This window comes from Vulpes vulpes, chromosome 3 (genome assembly GCF_048418805.1).
Source record: "Vulpes vulpes isolate BD-2025 chromosome 3, VulVul3, whole genome shotgun sequence".
NCBI lineage: Eukaryota > Metazoa > Chordata > Mammalia > Carnivora > Canidae > Vulpes > Vulpes vulpes.
Window position 1 is genome coordinate 82,360,951 of NC_132782.1, and position 19,264 is coordinate 82,380,214.

Below are 19,264 nucleotides of genomic sequence, written 5' to 3' on the forward strand. Positions count from 1 at the left end.
TACTTGGTAAACTGCAGTAGAGCCAGAGACACTGGATCCTCCCTGTGGCCCCCAAGTGTCTAGGGTATTCTGTTGTCTGCTGTTTCAGCTAAGTAACCAGAAGTGCTCCACCTGCACTGGCTACACGTGTCTTTTTCACCTGGGTAGAACCAGGAACACCTGCTCCAATTTTTGTTGGGGTCTAGAGAAAATGACATTCTGATGAGAACCAGCAACTGAGATGGTCACTTATAGGGCATTAAATAAGCAGATCTTCCTATCAGGCCACTGGGAAGTCTCGGTTTCCAGCAGAGGAAGTCTGGATTACAGCTATGGTCAACAATCCATTATGTGTCAGTGGATTTTCATGATCTAATACAAATATTTTACCCCAGGCAGGTTTTTTTCTATGGGAGAGCAGTAGGCCCTTCTGCCTCGGTCAGTTACTTAACCCCTATGAGTTTTAGGCTTCCACCTGTAAAATGCAGGTAGAACTATGTCCCTTAAATGATTGTGAAGATCATGTGGAATGGTGCTGGTTAAAACACTTGGCTCAGTGTCTGGAGATGTGGTAGATGTTCAATAAATCTTCATTAACTTGTGAACTTGCCCAAAAGCTCACATGACTCAATTTATTTAACTACAAAACTAATCAAACTAATTTGGAAGATAATTCTGTATGAGATCCTTTGGGTCTCCACTAAGAAACATGTGCCGCTATGGCATCATGGATGCCTACATTCTCTCTTACTAAGTGATAACTGTTTTCCTGGCCATGGCAGACATGGATTCTCTCTAACCACGTGACCCTATATCTTGGGAGTTAAAAACTCCAGTGAAAGATAAAGAACCGACTAACTGACCAAACACCAGGCTTTTAGTCCCTAGCCTGCCAGGGCCAAGTCCCCAGGCCATTGTCCGTGTGCACCATTAATGGCCATTGTCTGCAGGACAGAGTAGCCCAGACTCTTCCCAAGGGCTGACAGTGCGCTCTCTTGGAGCCCCGGCCGGGGCCGAGAGCCGGGTGGAGCCGGACCAAGCCAGTCCGTACCTGTAATTGTGGAACCAGTTGATGACGGTGCTGGTTTTCAAGTTGAGCTGGGTGGCGAGTTCTTCGATGGTTTTTGGTGACGGGTATGGCTTTTGCTGATAAGCTCGTTTCAGAGCTTCTTTCTCTTCAGGAGCCAGCACTACTCGGGGTTTCTTCAGCTGGTGCTGGGGCTGGGGGCTGGCGCCCTGGCTGTAGTCGATGCCCACGGAGGGGGGCTCGCAGGGCTGGCTGTCACTGACCGAGCTGTGCCGCCGCTTCATGTATGCTGAGGGAAGGAGAGCAATCAGACTGAGCTGCGGGCCCTGCTGCAAGGTCCACCCAAGCCCCTGACCCCCTCAGAGCACCGTGGTGCCCCGTCAGCTCACAGTTACTTTTGCATAGACTGTGCCAGCCGGCTGTTCTGTCCCGCTCTCCCAAGAGTGTCTCACAACACTTGGACTAGGACTGTTTGGAAAACCCAACACATACTCATCGAGGACCTGCTCTGTTGTAATGTGAGGTGGCTGGCTGTCCAGCCTAATGGCTTAGTGGGGGATGCAGAGAAATGTAGAGGTGACCCCTGTAGAATGCAGTGAGGGAGGCAGGCACAGGGGACTGGAGAGAGATCAAGGGAGGCTTTCCATGAGAATCTTGAAGGCCAAGGAGTGATTAACCAGAAAAAAATAGCGATGAGGTTGAAGATGGTAGGGGGCTGTTCCAGAAAGTAGGACCAGCACGTGCAAAGACCCAGGGGCATAGGATGGCACAGTTTGGAGGGGGGAGGGGGAGGTGCGCATGCGCATACACATGGGTGTGTGGAGGGGGATGGAGGAGCTGGAGAGATGGGCAGAGTTTGGGTAGGCCGGAAGTTTGGACTTGACCATAAAGTCAGTGGGAAGAAATAAAAAGGCTTTAGTCAGGGGAATGATATGATCAGCTATACGCCTTCTGGAAAGGCTGTTCTGGCTGCAGTTAGGAGGATGAAGTAAATGGGAGGGCTTGCAGGAAGATGCTCAGTTAGGAGGTAAGAGATAAAGATCAAGACCAGGGAGGTGGTGGTGGGGCTGGAAAGAAGCAAAGGGCGTGGAGGTGGTAAGGGTCAGAGCTGACAGGAGTGGGGGACAGATTCCTGAGGGAATGGAGAACGGAGGAGCTGCGTGGTTTCAGGCTGGGAGGTAAGGGGGGCACCAGTGTTTTTGGGTTGGGTGCCACAGAAGAAGGGAGAAGACAGTGATTTGATCTTGGAATGGTGGAGTTGGTGGGGTCTCTGGGTTGCCCACATGGAGATGTCCTGTAGGCAGGGGGACAGGCAGGTATACAGCTCAGAAGAACAGTCTGGGCTAGGAAGAGGGATTTTGGACTGGAACGGAAACTGAGGTTGCAGTCTGTGCCATGGAGGACAAAGACCAGGGCTGAGAATGGCACCCTGAGGGACACCCACGGGCAGAGTGGACCGTCCCCACCCCAGGAAAAAGCAGCCATGATGGGAGGAAAACCAGGAGACAATGGTGGGAGAGAAGGGATGAGTGAGGAGAGATGATCGACAGTGTCTGTGCTGCAGAGTCTGACGAGGACCCAGGAGGGCCTCTGGCTTTAGCGGTTAGGATGTAACTGGAGAGCATGGTGAATGGGCACAGTGGAGCTGTGGGAGTAGAAGCCAGGCGGCTGTAGGGGGAGTGTGGGACAGGAGTTGAGGAGGTGAAGGCAGTGAGCATGAGTTATTATTTTAAGATGCCTAAATGTAAAAGAACAGCCAGAGGTAGTATGGCTTCTAGAAGGGAAATCCGGGGCTGAGGGCGGATTTAAAGACGAGAGCAAGCTGACAGTGTTGCCAAAGCTGAGGGGAGAGAGCTGGAGGTACAGGTGAGAGAGACAAGCACCACAGGTGCATCAGGAGGCAGGCTGGGGGTGGGGAGCTGCAGGTAGACACAAGCCTCCGGGGACTGAGGTGGGAAAGCTGGTGGGCTACGTTCTCCTGATGGAGGAGGGAAGGCAGGAGGAAAGGTGATCTGAAGTGATAGGACCGAGCCATGAGAGTGGTGGTGGACAGGGGTGGCCAGGAGTGGGGAGAAGAGCAGGGTACCCGCTGAAGCTAGGACCCAGATCTGGGGTGATACCACCCATGGAGAGCTGGGATCCTCAGGTCCCAGAAGCTGGGGAGGATGGGGGCAGAAAATCAGTTTTGAAATCTCCCTGGATGAGGCAGGACATAGTTATGGGGGAAGAAAGCAGTCCAGGGGCTGTGGTCTTGAGAAAAAGTTGAAAGTGACAGGAGGCTGGTGGGTGAGGGAGACAAGGGGCACTGGAAACAGCCGCTAGAAGGAGCCCAGTAGGGAGGGCTCAGCCCAGGAGAGAAGAGGAGGTGGATGGAGGGTGCATAGTACTCTGGGAAGATGCACCTGCTCTGGAAGGGGCGACAGGACACAGCGCAGCAGCCCAGCAGCTGGGGAAGAGCAGGGTCCTCATGCTCTTGATGTGGCTTTTACACATGTGGGAGGACTGGAGGGGGTAGTGGGCAGCAGGCAGCTGCGAAGGAAAGGGGACGCACCTCCAGATTCAAGTTCTCTGTTCTATGCTGTTGGGGCTTCACCTGCCTCCTCTGCCCTCACACATCGCCCGTTCCCCACTATGCTTCAATTAAAAAACCATTCGGACTTCTCCAGCAAATGAGTCATCCATAGAGAGCTTTCTAGTGGATTAGCTTGGAATATGGTCTGAGAATTCCTTTAAACTTCTTAGAACCAATGGAAGATGGGGCATAGTATTATTGAATTCGAGCAGCAGGTGGGAGGACGAGTGGCTGTTGTAGCAGCAGCAGCAGCAGCAGCAGCAGCAGCCAGCATGTGTTGTGCAGTCCTCCCAGTTACGCCCCAGGAGAGGGACTGTCACCATCCCTGTGGACAGATGAAGAAACCGAAGCCTCGGAGTGAGATGATCTGCCTCAGGCCACACAACTGCTAAGTGACAGATGTGAGGTCTGACCTACGTCTGCTCTGGGCGGTGATGCCTGCTCTGTCCTGTCTGATGGCAGCCAGCGCCCCCACCCCACAGCTGGGGAGACGTGACAAGCCACGGACACACCCTTCGGCAGCACTGACATTTGGGGCACAAATAAATGTCAGAGGAGAAGCCTCTGGATTGTCAGGGTCCCTCTACAGCCAGTGGGGAGAGGAGCCCATGAGCTAGCCCAGGTGGTGCCTGTGTGCGTCCAGGGGCTGTGTGAACAGGTTGGTTCAAGGGCCATCTCATAAAGGGACAGAAAGCAGAAGGCAGACCAGGGTGGACACAAAACGTTTACAGGAAAGGTAGTAGGAGGGGAGGAGAGCAAAAAGGATTCGAGCCAACGGGAGAAGCGGCACAATCTTTCTGCTTGGGAAGAGAAGGAAGCACAGTGCATATGGGAACCCTACAGGCTGAATTACCCAGTGCAGAGTTTTCCATCCAGTCTAGACTGGGAGCATGACAGGCTTTCGTCTATTTTAAAGGAACCTGACTTATCTTCAAAACTCATCTACTGAGCAGTTACGCGTGCTGGTCGTTATACTCAGTATGTTCTTTCTGATCTCACAACCTGAAGAAGTTCACGTCACTCTATGGCCTCATTCTACAGAGGCAGAAAATTAGACCAGGGAGCTCCTTAGCTGACTTGCCAATTTATGATTATGTTTAGGAACGCAGCTGAAAAGGCATATCTTCCCCCAAAGAAAAGGAGTATGATGCAATGAGTGGCCAGAAAGAAACAAGCCTGGTGTGGTCTGTCCAGCCGGCCGCTCCCACTGGGTGGACAGCCAGTAACAGGTGGAAATCACAGGAAGTGCTATCAACCACAGGATGTCTGGCTCAACCACTGTTGTGTCTGGGGGAAGGCTCCTCTAGTGAGCATCCCTGCTAGAGGGAGAAGACAGTGAGGCCACAGCTGCTTTTAGGGACCTTGGGATACGAGGAGCAGCCTGGGCCCGGCTGGAACAGTAACTCTTTTGTAACATAAGATGGCGCCCAAAGCCCACATTGAAGGAGCAGAGGCCTAGGGAGCCCTCAAAGATCTACTTGTGGGGGCAAGGGTCCTTTCCTAGTGGCCTACTAGGAGACACACACCAGGGGGTGGTAGAACCAAGGCTGTCCTGCTCCTGATGCCTGCAGCACTGGGGGGCTGTTCAGGGGGTGGCCTTGGAGGGCTGGCACAGGAGGGGGCTCCCTGGCACTGGGAGCAGCAGCCACACAGAGCTCAAGTTTGCAGACACTGCCTTTGGAGAGAGTGCAGAAGGCTTTAAAATTGCTTGGTGGGCGCTCATAATCACTGACTCTTGGTAATGGATATATTGGGTTCGTGATACCTTTTTACTTTTTTTGTTTGAAATTTCCTAAGGTAAAAAGTTAAAAAAAACTTTTGGGTGTGATATGGCACCAGGCGCCTGCGGCTGCCCAAAGGGCTGTGGCCTAGGTCAGAGCCTTGCTCTATGCACCGGAGGGTGGACCATAGTCCACTGGAGGGCCCTGGGTGGTGGAAGCCTGCTGTATGGGCACCAGGAAACAACACACATCTGAGAGTACCAGCTCCAGGGGCTGATAGCCTGTGACCTTGGTTTCCTGCTCCCTACTTATGCCAGCTGTTGAAATCAGGCAAGTGTCGCAACACCAGAGCCTCATCTTTGCTACAGAATCCGCCAATGCTGGACAGAGCTGTGTCTGGACTGGGGTGGGGGTTGGGGGTGTCTCAGCACAGCACCTGGCAAAGAGAAGGCTCTTGGAGACTGGAGTCTCATTGTGATCTAAGGGCCCAGCCCCACTGAGCTCCTGGAGGAGACACCAGCGCTGCTTGCTTTCTCTGGAGACCTAGCCCTTGTCCTGGCTGGGTGACAACACTGCCACTAGGCTGGCGGTGAAGAGCAGACTCTCTCGGTGAACTAAGAGGATATAAGCCTGGGCTCCATGCCCAGCCCCTGGCTCAGATATGCCTCAGCCACACGGGTGGCCAGTGCCTCGTCTCCACGTCTAAGGGATTCAGAATCAGCCACTCTGTGTGCTCAGGGGAGGATCCACTAATGGGGAGCAGCAGGGAGAAGCAAACCAGGAGACTGGGCAGATACTACTTGCTCCCGCCTTGGGATCTCCCCTGTGTTGTGGCCTCCAGAGTGTAATAAGAATTTGGATCAACATTCAAGAGGGCTCAAGAAGTCTGAATCCTACACAGCCCCACAGACTATGAAGAAATAGCAAGAGAGACCTGTTCTGGAAGGAATTTGCTCCTCTGTTTGCTGGGCTGGGTGACCCTTCATGGAGGTGCCTAGCTTCTCTGAACCCGAGTTTTCCTTATCTACAAATGTGTTTATTAATGATCTCTCTGATAAGATATGGTATGGAAGCCCCTGGCATGTGGTACATGTGCCCGAGATCTACTACCCCATGTACCCACCAAGACAGAGACAATACACAAATGGGCCACCATGGAGCGCTGTGCTGTGATGCTAACTTCTTGGTGGCCTTGAAGAAGGAAAAAGGTATGGTGACTGCGCGGGCAACGATGAACTGTCAGAGTGCCCCCCAAAGCTAAAATGTATTTGGGTTCAGTCCCCTGGGGAGAAGCAGTCACAAATCTCCCCAGTCCTCGTAGGTACTCATCAACTGATGATTGTCAAAAAAACCTTTGCCCTGCCTGACAGTGATCTGGCCACAGATAAATGTCCCTCACCAGCTCTGCACAAAGGCTTTAAAAGAAGCAGTGCATTCAAAGATGAGAAAGCAAGTGGCCAGAGCAGGCAGTGGGGCTTACCTTTCTTTTCCATGCGTTTCATGTCCATCAGCTTCTCCACGTTGTTGGGGTCATTCAGCCATAGCTGCATCCGGACAAAAGGCTCCCGTCCCTTCAGACTGAGCTTGTGCCAGGGCTTTGGGCGAGCCAGGAGGTCGGAGACGGAGCCTTGGGTGAGCCCTAAGATGGTCTCCCCGAATAAGCGCTGACCTGGTGAGAAAACAGAAGGGAGGTGTCAGGACTGAGATCTAGGGATCTGGAAGGGCAAGTATGTGCCAAGGCTACAATCAGACACAAGGTTTGAAACCCCAGAATCTGGTCAACTGGGTCCTGCCTCAGGGAAAGCACTTTCTAGAAGTGTTTCTTCAGGGGCGCCTGGGTGGATGGCTTAGTTGGCTAAGTGCCTGACTCTTGGTTTTGGCTCAGATCATGATCTTGAGGTTGTAGGATCGAGCTTCGCACAAGGCTCTGCGTGTAGCACAGTCTGCTTGAGATTCTCCTTCTCCCTCTCCCTCCTGCTTATGCTCACATGTCCTCTTTCTCTCTCAAATAAAATCTTAAAAAAAAAGAGAGAATCATTTCTTCAAATTTCTTCAACCAGTGTTGTGACAAATTCCATTGGTGACAGTCAGTCCTACCCTTGTATTCTGTGGGCATACAACATTTCTCTCTCTCTCTCAAAAAAAAAAAAAAAAAAAAAAAAAAGCCTTCAGGCTTTGGCTGTACCGAGGCCTGGGTAACACACCTGCAGTGCTTATCAGAGGTGGTTAATCCCTCGCCCAAGCTCAGGAGGTTAAGTAGCACACAGGGAGCCCTCTCTTATACAACCTCAAACCACAGGGCTGTCTGGCTCCTTTCACGATTAGCAAGGTTATCCGGTCTTGCTGAGAAAACAGGGCACTTGACCCAAGGTCACAGCAGGAAAGAGGAGAAAGAGCCCCTCAGCTCTGTTTTTCTGAAAAGCGAGGCCATTTCCAATTCTAAAGTCTCTTCCTGCAGTCTAAGCTGCCTCTGCTGACTGGTGCTCAAAGGGGATCAAAACCCCTTCCTCGATGCCTTTTCTCCGAGGCCGTGGCGGGCAGCCTGCTCCCCAGGCTGATCAGAGGGAAATCTGCTCTGGAGAGCAGTGCGGCACCAGCTCTGCCATGTTCGTCAGAGGCTTAAAAAGAAAATTTCTCTTCTCTGAGAGCCATTCAGCTGCAGGTTAAGAGGGGCTGGCACTTTTGAAGGCGCAAATGGGAATCACGCACAACCTGAGCGACCAGATGGGAGAACGTGAATAATAGGACTTATTAGGTGGAAATGGAGCCTGGGACCAGACCGGCCAGTGTCTGGTGCCACAAAGTGTAGGGAACAGGACATCCAGGCCCAGAGCAGCTCTGCCCCTCCGCAGCAGGGTGATCGTGGATGACAGGCTCATTGCCTCCGTCTGTGAGAGGGAAACCCCACCACCTGTGCCCATACGGCAGGTGTGAGAAATGGCAGAGCACCTCCTTGTAAAAAAGTTGGGCTTCAAGTTGAAATTTACTGCATGGAATGATTTGGATTTGAGGAAAAAAAAAATTGGCAGGGTATCTTTTTTAAAAAAATTATTTATTTGAGAAGGGGAGAGAGAGAGGAGAGCCAGAGTGAACAAGAGTGCAAGAGCAGGGGGAGGGACAAACAGACTCTCCATTGAGCAGGGAGCCCAACATGGGGCTCAAGCCCAGGATGCTGAGATCAAGACCTAAGCCAAAGGCAGACGCTTAACCGAATGAGCCACCCCGGTGCCCCGGGTCTCAATCATTTTGACTTAGAGATACATTTACCAATTTCATAAACCTGTGGTTGCCTGCATTTCAAATTCTTAGTTTAGCCTATAAATATCCTAAGTCCTTACCAGATTTTTGTTGTGGTTCTTTTAAATTTTACCTAATTCTAATCTAGCAGATGAATCTCGTTTCATTCCAAGGAGCTTGCTATGTTTGGGGAAGTGATATATGTCATAAATAGCTAGTTACTACTTGCTTGACCCACTTGGTTGGAGGGGCAGGGGAGGAAATCAAATGAATATTCTTGGAAATTTATATTACTTCTAGAGGTTTCATAGCAGTGGCTCGATTGTTTTTGGGTCATGGACCCACTTGAGAAGCTGAAGAAAGCTACCGACCCTTACCTGATAAAATGTGCATACACATGCACTCTGCCCATGATTTTAAGAGACTGACCTGTGAACACCTCAAGGTCTCAAGTCAGAAGTGAAGAGGATGCCTAGGTCTTCCAGCTGCATAATTCAGCTAGAATTTGGCCCCCTCCATGCCCATTACTCCACTGAGAGACTCCAGCAGGGGAGGCAGCTTCTTCCCTGGAGAAGCTAAGACCAGCTAGAGCAACGACCAAGACTGCTTCTCAGCTCCATGGTGGTGCTGCTATGGCTCTCCCGGAAGTTCCTGCTCCAAGAGGAGGAAGTAATCTCTCTCTGGTGTGAAAAGTTTCACCCCTGATTTGTGCTTTACAGCATTTGAAAATGGAGTTCCACAGGCCTGCAGGGTTCTACGGTGGTGGCACATAACCAACACCAGCCAGAACTCCAGCAAGGATGGAAATGGGGATGGCAAGGCCAAGGAGTTTTAGTGTTCATGACCTCACAATTGCGATCTTGCAACTTCTCAGTGGTTTAAAAGAAGAGTTTTCTTCAGCTATTTGTCTATGATTACAGAAACGACACTTCCTATAAGGGAGTGGGTAGCAATAATCTATCGGGCCTGCTTCTCTAGACTTGTGACAAGATTCTAAGGCAGGGGATGAACCATGTCTGCATATTTCATTCACTGATGAACACGTGGGACTTCACGGCCGTTAAAAACAAAACAAAACAAAACAATGGCTAAATTTTATTTCTATGAATTAGTTAAAAATGTTCCCAGTTGATAATTACTTTTTCTTGTTCTGTTTTGCGTAAGCGATAGGGTAGAGAACCTCACTTGGGCAAGCTGGCTGCCTAAACTCCCAGGCTGTGAAGTCACCACACAGAATTCCCTGGACCTCACTTTACTACTACTCCCTTCTTTTCCTATCTTCTGGGAAAAACAGACATGCCAGGCCCCCTTTGGGGCCTTTGTCTGAACATATACTGCACAAAACAGTGTTCCTTAACTGACATTTACACTTGGGAAATAAGGACAGAAATGTTTGGGGGAATTGGGGGTGCCTGGGTGGCTCAGTCAGTTAAGCATTCGACTTTTTTTTTTTTTTAAGGTTTTATTTATTTATTCATGAGAGACACACAGAGACAGAGAGGCAGAGACACAGGCAGAGGGAGAAGCAGGCTCCATGCAGGGAGCCTGATGTGAGACTTGATCCCACGTCCCCTGGATCACGTCCTGGGCCAAAGGCGGCGCTAAACCGCTGAGCCACCTGGGCTACCCAAGTATCTGACTCTTGCTCTCAGCTCAAATCTCGATCTCAGGGTCATGAGTTCAAGCCCCATATTAAGTGTTTGGGGAGTGGCTGTTTCCACTGTCTGGGTGCCTAAACCAGGAGAACTCTGTGTGGTCAATATCATGCCACAGCAGCACAAAGCTTTAAAATGACCATATACTCTAATATTCTCACAGTCACAGCTACTGACTGTGTGTCACAGAGTCCTCAGGGAGAGCTGGCTCAGGTGGGGCGTGCAGGAAGCAAACAGCCTGGCTTTGGGTTGAACCCCTGTGGGAGGAGTTGTGAATTCAGTCCCACAGGGGCTCCCTCTACTGCCTCCCAGTGGAGGGCCTAGGGAAGGGAGCCAGCATCACCAGGCAGCTAGGAGGACAAGAGTAGACTGCTGGCTGCCAGGCAGGGTGCTCGGCCACAGGTGCTCCTCACAAGTGTGATTTACAGAGGAGGCTCCGAGAGTAGCTTGCTCAGGATCACGGACACAGTAAGAGGAAGAGCTGGGATACAAACCCAAGCTGGGGACTCTTCCAGCATGCTCTTCAGATGCTGCTGGGCTGATGCTGCTCCTGCCCAGCTCTGGTACCCTGAGAGGACTGGAGTTCTACTGGGCACGCCCCAGGCAGGGTGGTCTCAGGGGCTGGCCTGAGTCTGCTCCAGCTGCATGGGTATTTGCTAAGAGATCCTGGTGGGGATGCTGTGGGCAGGGGCAGGCTGGGCCTGGCCGCCCTCAGGAGCCCTACTGTTCACAGTTTTATGTTTTTAGGGGTAGCTTACAAATGTTTAAACCCATTGGCTGGCTCACCCTGGGTACCCTCCACCCATTCTTCCAGAAACCAACAGGAAGCAACCGGCTGCCTCCAACTTAGCCAGGGAGGGAACCTACCAAGATTGTTGTCCGTCAGCACCTCCTTGACTCTCTTGGTTATACCGTAGGTGTCCAGCTCTGGAGACATGGCTACCAGCTCTTGGATGCTGAGGGCCGAGTGTCCAGAAAGAGGCAGCGGGGTGGCAGGCTGGGAGTCTGAGGCGGGCGGGTCGCTGGGCTCTGGTGGCTTGCCATCCTTACTCGTTTCAATGGGGGGACAGGGCTGCTGGACAAGTTCAGTCAAACTCTTCACGGATTCACTAGAGCTCATCGGCGATTCGGGTGCAGGGCTGCAGCTAGCAGAGGTCTTTGGAGTGCTTTCTGTAATTAAAGCACATGGAAATCTGAGGCTGAAAATAGCTGTCTTGCATGGCAAACATCTACTTTCCTTACCTAGGAAGTATAAATGAAACGCCTATGCAACCATACAGCATGGCAAGCTATGGACCCATGGTTGAGAGAAGCCTCTAATTTTCTGTATTACAAAAGAAAATGTAACAGCAACAGAAGAAAAATGAGGGGTTTAAGCAAAAGGTTTCTGAAGGCTCAATATAAGGACATTCTGTTGAGAAACTGGTGTCTTATGAACCATGGGCTCTCACAGTCATGATTTCTTCCAATGGGACCCCCTCATTCCCTACTCAGAAGGACCTTGGCTAAATTATAATTTGTGTATTTATTCTGTCCATAATTTTCAGAACAAAATGAATGGGTGGGTCACTTTATTTATTTATTTATTTATTCATTCATTCATTCATTCATTCATTCATTCATGATAAACAGAAAGAGAGGCAGAGACACAGGAGGAGGGAGAAGCAGGCTCCATGCTGGGAGCCCGACATGGGACTCGATCCCAGGACTCCAGGATCGTGCCTTGGGCCAAAGGCAGGCGCTAAACCACGGAGCCACCAGGGATCCCCTGGGTGGGTTACTTTAAATGAGGGCCACCCACGACACATGGCTACCATGGTTACAAAGACCCCTGAAGAGGAGACGTAAGGCTGCTGGAGTCCTGGGACTCCACGTGGGTTCTTGCTGTGACCCTGGAGAGCTCCACAGCACCCAGGCTGGAGAGAACCAACAGAAGAGGAACAACCACCCTGTTCCCCATCGAACCCCAGGACACACTCCTGAAGGCCAAGTTCTGTTCATCCACATCATCTACGCTGTTGCCACGGCTGGGTGAGATGGAGCCACAGTGGCAGTCAGGTCTCCATGCTCTCCTTTCTTAAGAAGGGTCTCTGGCCTGTTTCAGGTACCCAGTGGGGAGTGCCACCCCATGCTCTGTTGGGGAGGAGTCCCTCCTGGTCTGTTAGTATCACCCATGAAACCTAGCATCCATTTCAGTCTTGGGATGTCTGGAATAAATGCTTTGGCTGTTTCCTAATTACCAAATGTAGAGAAAGGCTGTGTCCAGGAGGAAAATGCAGAGTGGCTAAGCACTGTGGTCCTACCGATGAGGAAAACTCTGCTGCGGCTCGATGTCTTGACATGGGTTCCCCCTACCACCCAGCCATCAAGCATAGCACATGGTAAGACCCCACGGTGCCATGTGTGAGGGGCCAGGCCAGGTGTTGTCACATGGGCTCTATGGCCCCAGAGAGATGATAGTCTCAGAAAGGCCACTCAGGGAACATCAGCACACAAATACTTGCTTGCTACCTGACTAAACAAAATGTTAACACTGAGTAATGACTGAATTTCAACTGGCCATAAAAGTCGAGTGTCCTTTGCTGGATATATCTTATCCAGGACAACAACCTGGACTGGATCACATCCAGCATACCGACCTATTCTGAACTCAAGAGGCTGGGAAATGTATTTGGAATACAAGGGATATTTTGTATAAATACCTAGAAAGATAAGATCCCTAATAAAGTAACTAATTCAACCGAGAAACCCATTTATTGTCCTAAACAGTAACAGAGTTCCACCATCACATAAGCCCGCATCCTCCACCTGGAAAATCTGGCTTAAAAAAAACAACAACAAAACCTGCTGGTTCGTAAAAGATGTAAAAGAGATAGGCGTAAACAGCAGAAATGATCCATATAAATCTTTAAGGCAATATGAATCCTACAAATCGGATTTCTTCTCTCTGCTCACCTCCAGGTCATCGTACAACTGGATATAAAACCCAGCAAATGTTATTTTTGTATCTGAAGCAGCAAAGAAATTGTACTGTAAATTTGCCCTGATTCACCCATGCGAGGGGCCGATTTGGCAGATCATCCATCTTGCTCACTGCAGACTGTCAAGGATGGCACGAATCCCCACATGATAAACAGATTCCTTCTCAGGTTGGTGTCCTGTAACCCGCAGCAAGGTCAAAAGCATGGCTGCCTGGCTAACAAACAAGCGCTGCCTTGGTGCTTTCCCTGCCTAGTCTGGTGCCAGCCGGGACCGAGCGCCCAGATCCCCGGCCGGTGGTACTTCTCTCTCCTCCAGGCATCCCGGCCAGTGCCCATGTGGGTTTTTTACCACCAAGAAGCCCTGAGAGAATCAAACAGAGGCACCGCCGCACATTACTGGCGCCCCTCTGTGTTCCCGGCTGTGACCGCAGACATAGGCATAGACCTCAAGATCAAAAGCTCACGTAGGCCTTAAATGTACCGGGCGAGTGCTGCTGGGCTGGTGTGCCCTCCACTGTGGGCCCGTGTCTAAACTGTTAACGGACACCTCCAGGCTGAGAACTCTTTCTGGGGGACAGTTATTCATGGACAGACACATGTGCACACAGACACCACCATGCTCTCAGGTCACGGAAATGGGCCCATATGTTTGGACAGGCACAGACAGATGCAATAGCAAATAGCCCCATCCAAGACCCCGCAAACTCTCACGCTGAGAACATCACGTTGGAAAGAGTCATTTCTTTAGGAAGCTGTTTCTGTTAAGCGCCACAGCTCTAGAGCCTGGGCACCGTAGCCACAAACTCATTAACCAAAGCCAGGCCTGTTTTGGTGAGAGCACCACAGAAATGAGCTCCAGAGCCCCTGGTGAGGTGGCCCAGGCCCTGGGTGCAGGAGGGACATGTAGTTGCCCATTCTCGACCATCTTGACAGAACAAGAAACGCCAACAGAAGAAATATTTTTTTTTTCCAAAAGTCAGTAAGTGGAGCCCTCTAAAATAATACTTTTGAAGGAATAAGGCTTTCTTCCACTCCATGTAATTAAAAATAATTTTAGGGGCGCCTGGGTGGTTCAGTCAGTTGTGCGCCTGCCTTCAGCTCAGGTCATGATCCTGGAGTCGCAGGATGGAGCCTGCTCCCTGCTCAGTGGGGGGACTCTGCTTCTCCTCTGCCCCTCATCCCGCTTGTGCTCTCTCTCTCTCTCTTTCTCTCAAATAAATACATAACATCTTAAGAAAAAAAAGAAATGTATTTGTTTATATGAAGGTCCCTTACATTCAGTTAAATCTCCTTGTGATTTATTGCTGTTTCTTCCACAGTTCCAGGCATGGTATGGATGGGATGATGTTCTGGTAAAGGTAAGACTATAGGGACATGAAGAAGATCTGTGACTGCTAGGGGTTGGGGGCAGGACTAGACTACAAAAGGCCACAAGGGAATTCTGGGGGCGGGGGAAATGATGGAATCCGTCTGTGTCTTGATTGCTAGAACTCACAGAACATTTCCACAAGCAAAGAGTGAATTTTGCTGTATTTCAATTATACTTTAGTACCAATTTATTCAGGACTAAGTGCTGGGAAAGAATGAAGAGACATTATTCCATTCATTCTTTCACTCATTCCATAATCTGTGGAGTCAGACAACTGGCAATATGGCGGTCACCTGATCAGAGCTGGCTCTGCCCTCTTTGGGACTCCTACCTAGTGGGGAGACAGCCATTCATCAGAAATGCCCAAGGGGCAATGAAGGTTCTGATGAGGGACGGGGGGGACACGGAGTAAGGACATGGATGTGGCCTGAGGATTAGAGGGGCCCCAGGGAGAGTGACACTTCTGGCATGAAGAGGAGTTAGCTTGGTGAGTGGGGATAGGCAGGAGTGACAAGAGAGGGAGGTAGATTGCTCCAGACCTCTGGTGGGTTAACGGCATGAATGCCATGTAGGGTAGCAAGAATATGGGGTAAAGAGAGGCACCCCGGGGTTGGGGCAGGACAGGGGATTTGAATGGGCTCAGATGTCTGCTGTAATCCTCATGTGTGTACACATGGGAGCCAGCATGAGAAGATGGGCCTACCTTTCCCCTAGCAATGCTTTTCTCCCGGGATGCCAAGCGGCCACTGGAGTGTGTATCGAAGCCTCATCTGGACTGGAAACAGTGTCTGTCACCTGGAGACCAGGTCTCCAGACTGTGGTGTATTCATACAATATACCATGTGCTAGAGGCAGTGGCGAGGACATCAGGGCTAGGGCCACGTGTACCAGCACCCGGGGCGTACCAGGGGAGCCACGAAGCAAGGGACAGAATGGAGCAGAGCATAATGACTGTACATGCAGAGAGCCTGTACATTCCTTATGTTTTGTGTGGCTACGTAGATACGTAGAGGCAAGGATTTACAATCAGGCCCAGGAAGGATAAACAGCGAGTCTGCGAGAGACAACAGTCGCCTTCAAGGAGGAATGGGATTGGAGAGAGGGGGATTCAACTCTATCTTGGATGTTTTATTTCTTTTACGAATCTAAGATTGCACTGTGACCAAACGTTCAGGGTAAAGATGGGTGTTGGTACATGGGTGTTCACTGCATTATTCTGTAATTAAAATATTACCGACCTAACATCAAAAAAAAAAAAAAAGTCGGAAACCAAGTAAATTCCCTCTTTAGGAGAGAGAGTGAACTTGCCAATAGCACGGTAGCTGGGGCTGGGAGGTCTTGCTGGCTGGAGACAGTGGGTGGTGGCCTGTAGGGGGGCAGGAGGTGTGGTGGGCAGAACTATGTGGTTCAAGACAGATGCAGGGGAAAGCTTCATCAGGCCTTGGGGGCTGGGTGGATGTGGCCTGAGGAAGAGGGTCCAAGAAGCAGGGGCATCTTGGGGTGGGGTGGGGGAGACCATATTAAGAAGCCTATATTGGGGTGCCCAGGGGGCTCAGCAGTTAAGCATCCAACTCTTTTTTTTTTTTTTTTTAAGCATCCAACTCTTAATTCCAGTTCAGGTCAAGATCTTGGAGTCGTGAGATCAAGCCCTGTATTAGGCTCTACGCTAAGTGCAGAGTCTGCTTCTCCCCCACCCTCTGCTCCTCTCCTCAGCTCATGCTTTCTCTCTCTCTTAAATAAATAAAACCTTAAAATAATAATAATAAAAAAAGAAGTCTTAAGTCTTATTCTATCACCACTCGTAAGGGTGGCTACTACCCAAGCAAACATTTATGGTGCACTCCCTGCGTGCCAGGTACTGGGCTATGGCTCACGAGAATGACCCAGCTCCTCACAAGGACCTCATGGTGTGAGGCAGACATATCAATTTCCCTCCTATGACAGACTTAAGATGTCTTGTTTGGTGACACGGTCAGAACCAGTGAGATGTTCTGTATTTAAAATGGCCCACCTGTACGGCAGGGCCTGGCCTGCACCTGCGTGTCCATTTGTGGCAGAACCACTGGGCTTGCTCTATAACTTCCGGGACACGGCTGCTCTATAATCCATATGTCAACATGCATGAATCTCAAAAACAGGAAGGTCAGCACCCAAACGCCTACCCATGACTGGGACCAGGGAAGGGAACCAGAAGGCACTTAGCGCCCAGTGCAAATGGGGCAGTGAGTGGAGGACGTTTATACACCGCTGCATCCCATTCTCCTAACAGTCCTGTGGCTGGAATATAAACCCCGCACTCCAGGCGGGGAAACTGAGGCTCAAACAAGCAACGTGACTTGTCCAGGCCATGCGGGTGGAGAAGGCTCTGAACCAGACCGAGGATGGAGAGTCTCCGTGTTTCCACCCACCCTTTGTCTGGCAGTCACTGGAGTATCCATCCGCCTGCCTGCTGTACATTCATTCATGTGCTCACTCCCTCACAAGCATTCTGAAAGCACCTACTCTGTGTCATGCACTCTGCGGTCACTGGGGAATAAGAGAAATCAGACACCCCTCTTGCTTTCGTGGTGCCTGCAGACAGTGGGGCTGTGCCAACTGAAAACGGGTACTTTGCATATCGGAGAAACCCAGCCACACAGCTCGTCTATCCAGTGTTGATGGCAATAGTAAAGTGTTAGATTAAGAAGCGATCCATGTAGATTATTATTTTTGCAAGGCTTCAAATCGTACACAGGAGTCACTTGGTTAAGTAAGATCCAGAGAGCAGAGGCAGTGACTCGAGGCCCTCTGAAATGCACGACGCATTCAGGAACTATAAAAGGATTATGAAAAATATTATATTCCAGAAACAGCACGCAGACAACAGCTGCCTTAAGTTTTCAATAGAAGCCGGTTGAAAATGCTCACCCGCCGTAATTTCCAGAGACAAATCTCCCTGCAGTTTATCCGATCCACTGTTGAAATTTCCATACCCAGCCCTCTATCTGCAGTAATAATAACCCAAATTCCATTTAGTGTTCATTTGAGCAGTCAGGATAAAGTCATTTCTTATTATCTCCCCACTGTGTAAAAAACAGCTTGAAGGTAGGAAGTCAGCAAGCATTTTCACCAAAAAGTAATTATTGTAAGTGACATTTTTACTGCTGGCATGCCATAAGGCGAACTGTGCATTCAGAAGGACAAGTTGCTGAAACAAAATGACAGGGTACTCTGTGACATTCTGACAAGAACCCAAACATTATTTAACTGGTGGCTGGTCTGATGCACCACTTCTCATTATGTCCATAGTTTAGGCTTTGAGCCCCTGCCAAGCCAGGAAATTCCAAGTGACTATGAAGACAGACAAGTATGGGGAGATGGGAGAGGGGAGGGAGAGGATACGGGGTGGGGGGTTGCCGGGCAGAGCTGGGGAGCAGCATGGCTGTGGCCTGGCAATGTGGAAATGTGAGCAAGGGAGGAGATCGAGAAGAGGAAACGGGGGTACAGGGGGAGAGGCAGAGTGGAAGACAGAGCCAGAGGCGGGATGGCAAACTTGCCACTGTGGTTGCTTGGGGAGTGGATCAGGGTGTGCAAAAGGTCCTGGGGTGCCCGGTGCTGGCATCCTGGGTCAAGTGGGAGCCCTGGTGGCCTGGAAGGACCCTGCCTGGCTCGAGGCCTTCCCAGCGGATGGGGCTGACAGCTTCAAAGGGTACAACAGGGTGACCACCAGGCTGCAACACTTCTCAGTGGACTTCAGACAGGGGTTGCGCAAGGAGCCGCTGAACCCTAACGGACATGTCGGGACTGGCTTGGCTTCTTCTAAGAGACACCCTCACCTCAAAGGGGCATGGTGATGCTCATTGGCCCTCCTGTTTTTCCCTCAGAAATCGACCAGGCTGCCCCACATGGTCATGTGAGACCCCTTTACTGATGTCCCCAGTGGCAGTGGTGGTGGCAATGTAGATGGGCTCCTGAGTCCCGAACCCCGCCTCTGGGTCTAACAGCAGACACTTCCCACCCCTTAGGACTACCACCGACTTCCCCAGGCCAATAGAAAACATGGAGTACAGGGGAGTAAGCAAAGGGTCCCTGGCGGGCGGTCTCCCCCACCCACAGGAAAGGTCTAGTCCCAAACAGGTGGTGGCACCAAGCATCAGTGCACACCATGCCCACACTCTAGGCCCTGCCTCCCTCTCCTTGGGCTGGCAACACTCTCTCTGGCCCCGAGCCAACCTGGGCATTGCCTTAAATCACTGAAAATCTCAGCAAACCTACCAAATCCCTTGTTCTGTCCCCCCCCCACCCCCCATGGCAGAAAGGTGTAACCTGAGCAAAGTTTGGGACAGAGAGCTGGGGAGGGGCCCATGGGATCCCCATGCTGGCCCAGGAAGGGAAAACGTTCCGGTTGGTCCTCGTTTCTTCTGTAATGCAGAACATCAATGCTTTCTCTCCCATACACCTGGCCCCCTGCCAGCACAGAAGGCAGGCAGATGAGCAAAGAGCCCTGGCACACAGTAGGTACCGGGCTGCGTGCGTGCGTGAACAAAACATTTTTAAAGCCTGTCTGAGGAACTCTTACAGTGACATAAAAGCCAAAATACTTATTAACGAAGAAAACAAAATAAAAGCAAGGTTGTTACTTGGGCCATGTACAGCTTCCCTCCCCAAACTTGACTTCTAAGCCACTTGAAGAGAGGGCCTGCCTTTTTCATTCAACAAGGGGGTCCTCCAAGAGCCAGGCAGG

General features: G+C 50.8%; 1 protein-coding gene across 12 annotated transcripts in view; it reads right to left on the minus strand.

Annotated features, from left to right (window-relative positions):
• Positions 1–19,264, minus strand: part of CUX1 (cut like homeobox 1) — a 363,575-nt gene that overhangs the window by 31,937 nt on the left and 312,374 nt on the right. For 8 of the 12 annotated variants that reach the window (XM_072752942.1, XM_072752941.1, XM_072752946.1 and 5 more), the window contains 3 exons: positions 11,059–11,361; positions 6,780–6,968; positions 1,031–1,295 (listed from right to left, as the gene is read on the minus strand). The exons of the other annotated variants lie outside the window; for them this stretch is intronic. In XM_072752942.1, coding sequence (XP_072609043.1) covers positions 1,031–1,295; positions 6,780–6,968; positions 11,059–11,361 — 757 coding nt within the window. The remainder of the gene's footprint in view (positions 1–1,030; positions 1,296–6,779; positions 6,969–11,058; positions 11,362–19,264) is intronic. 12 annotated transcript variants of the gene reach the window in all.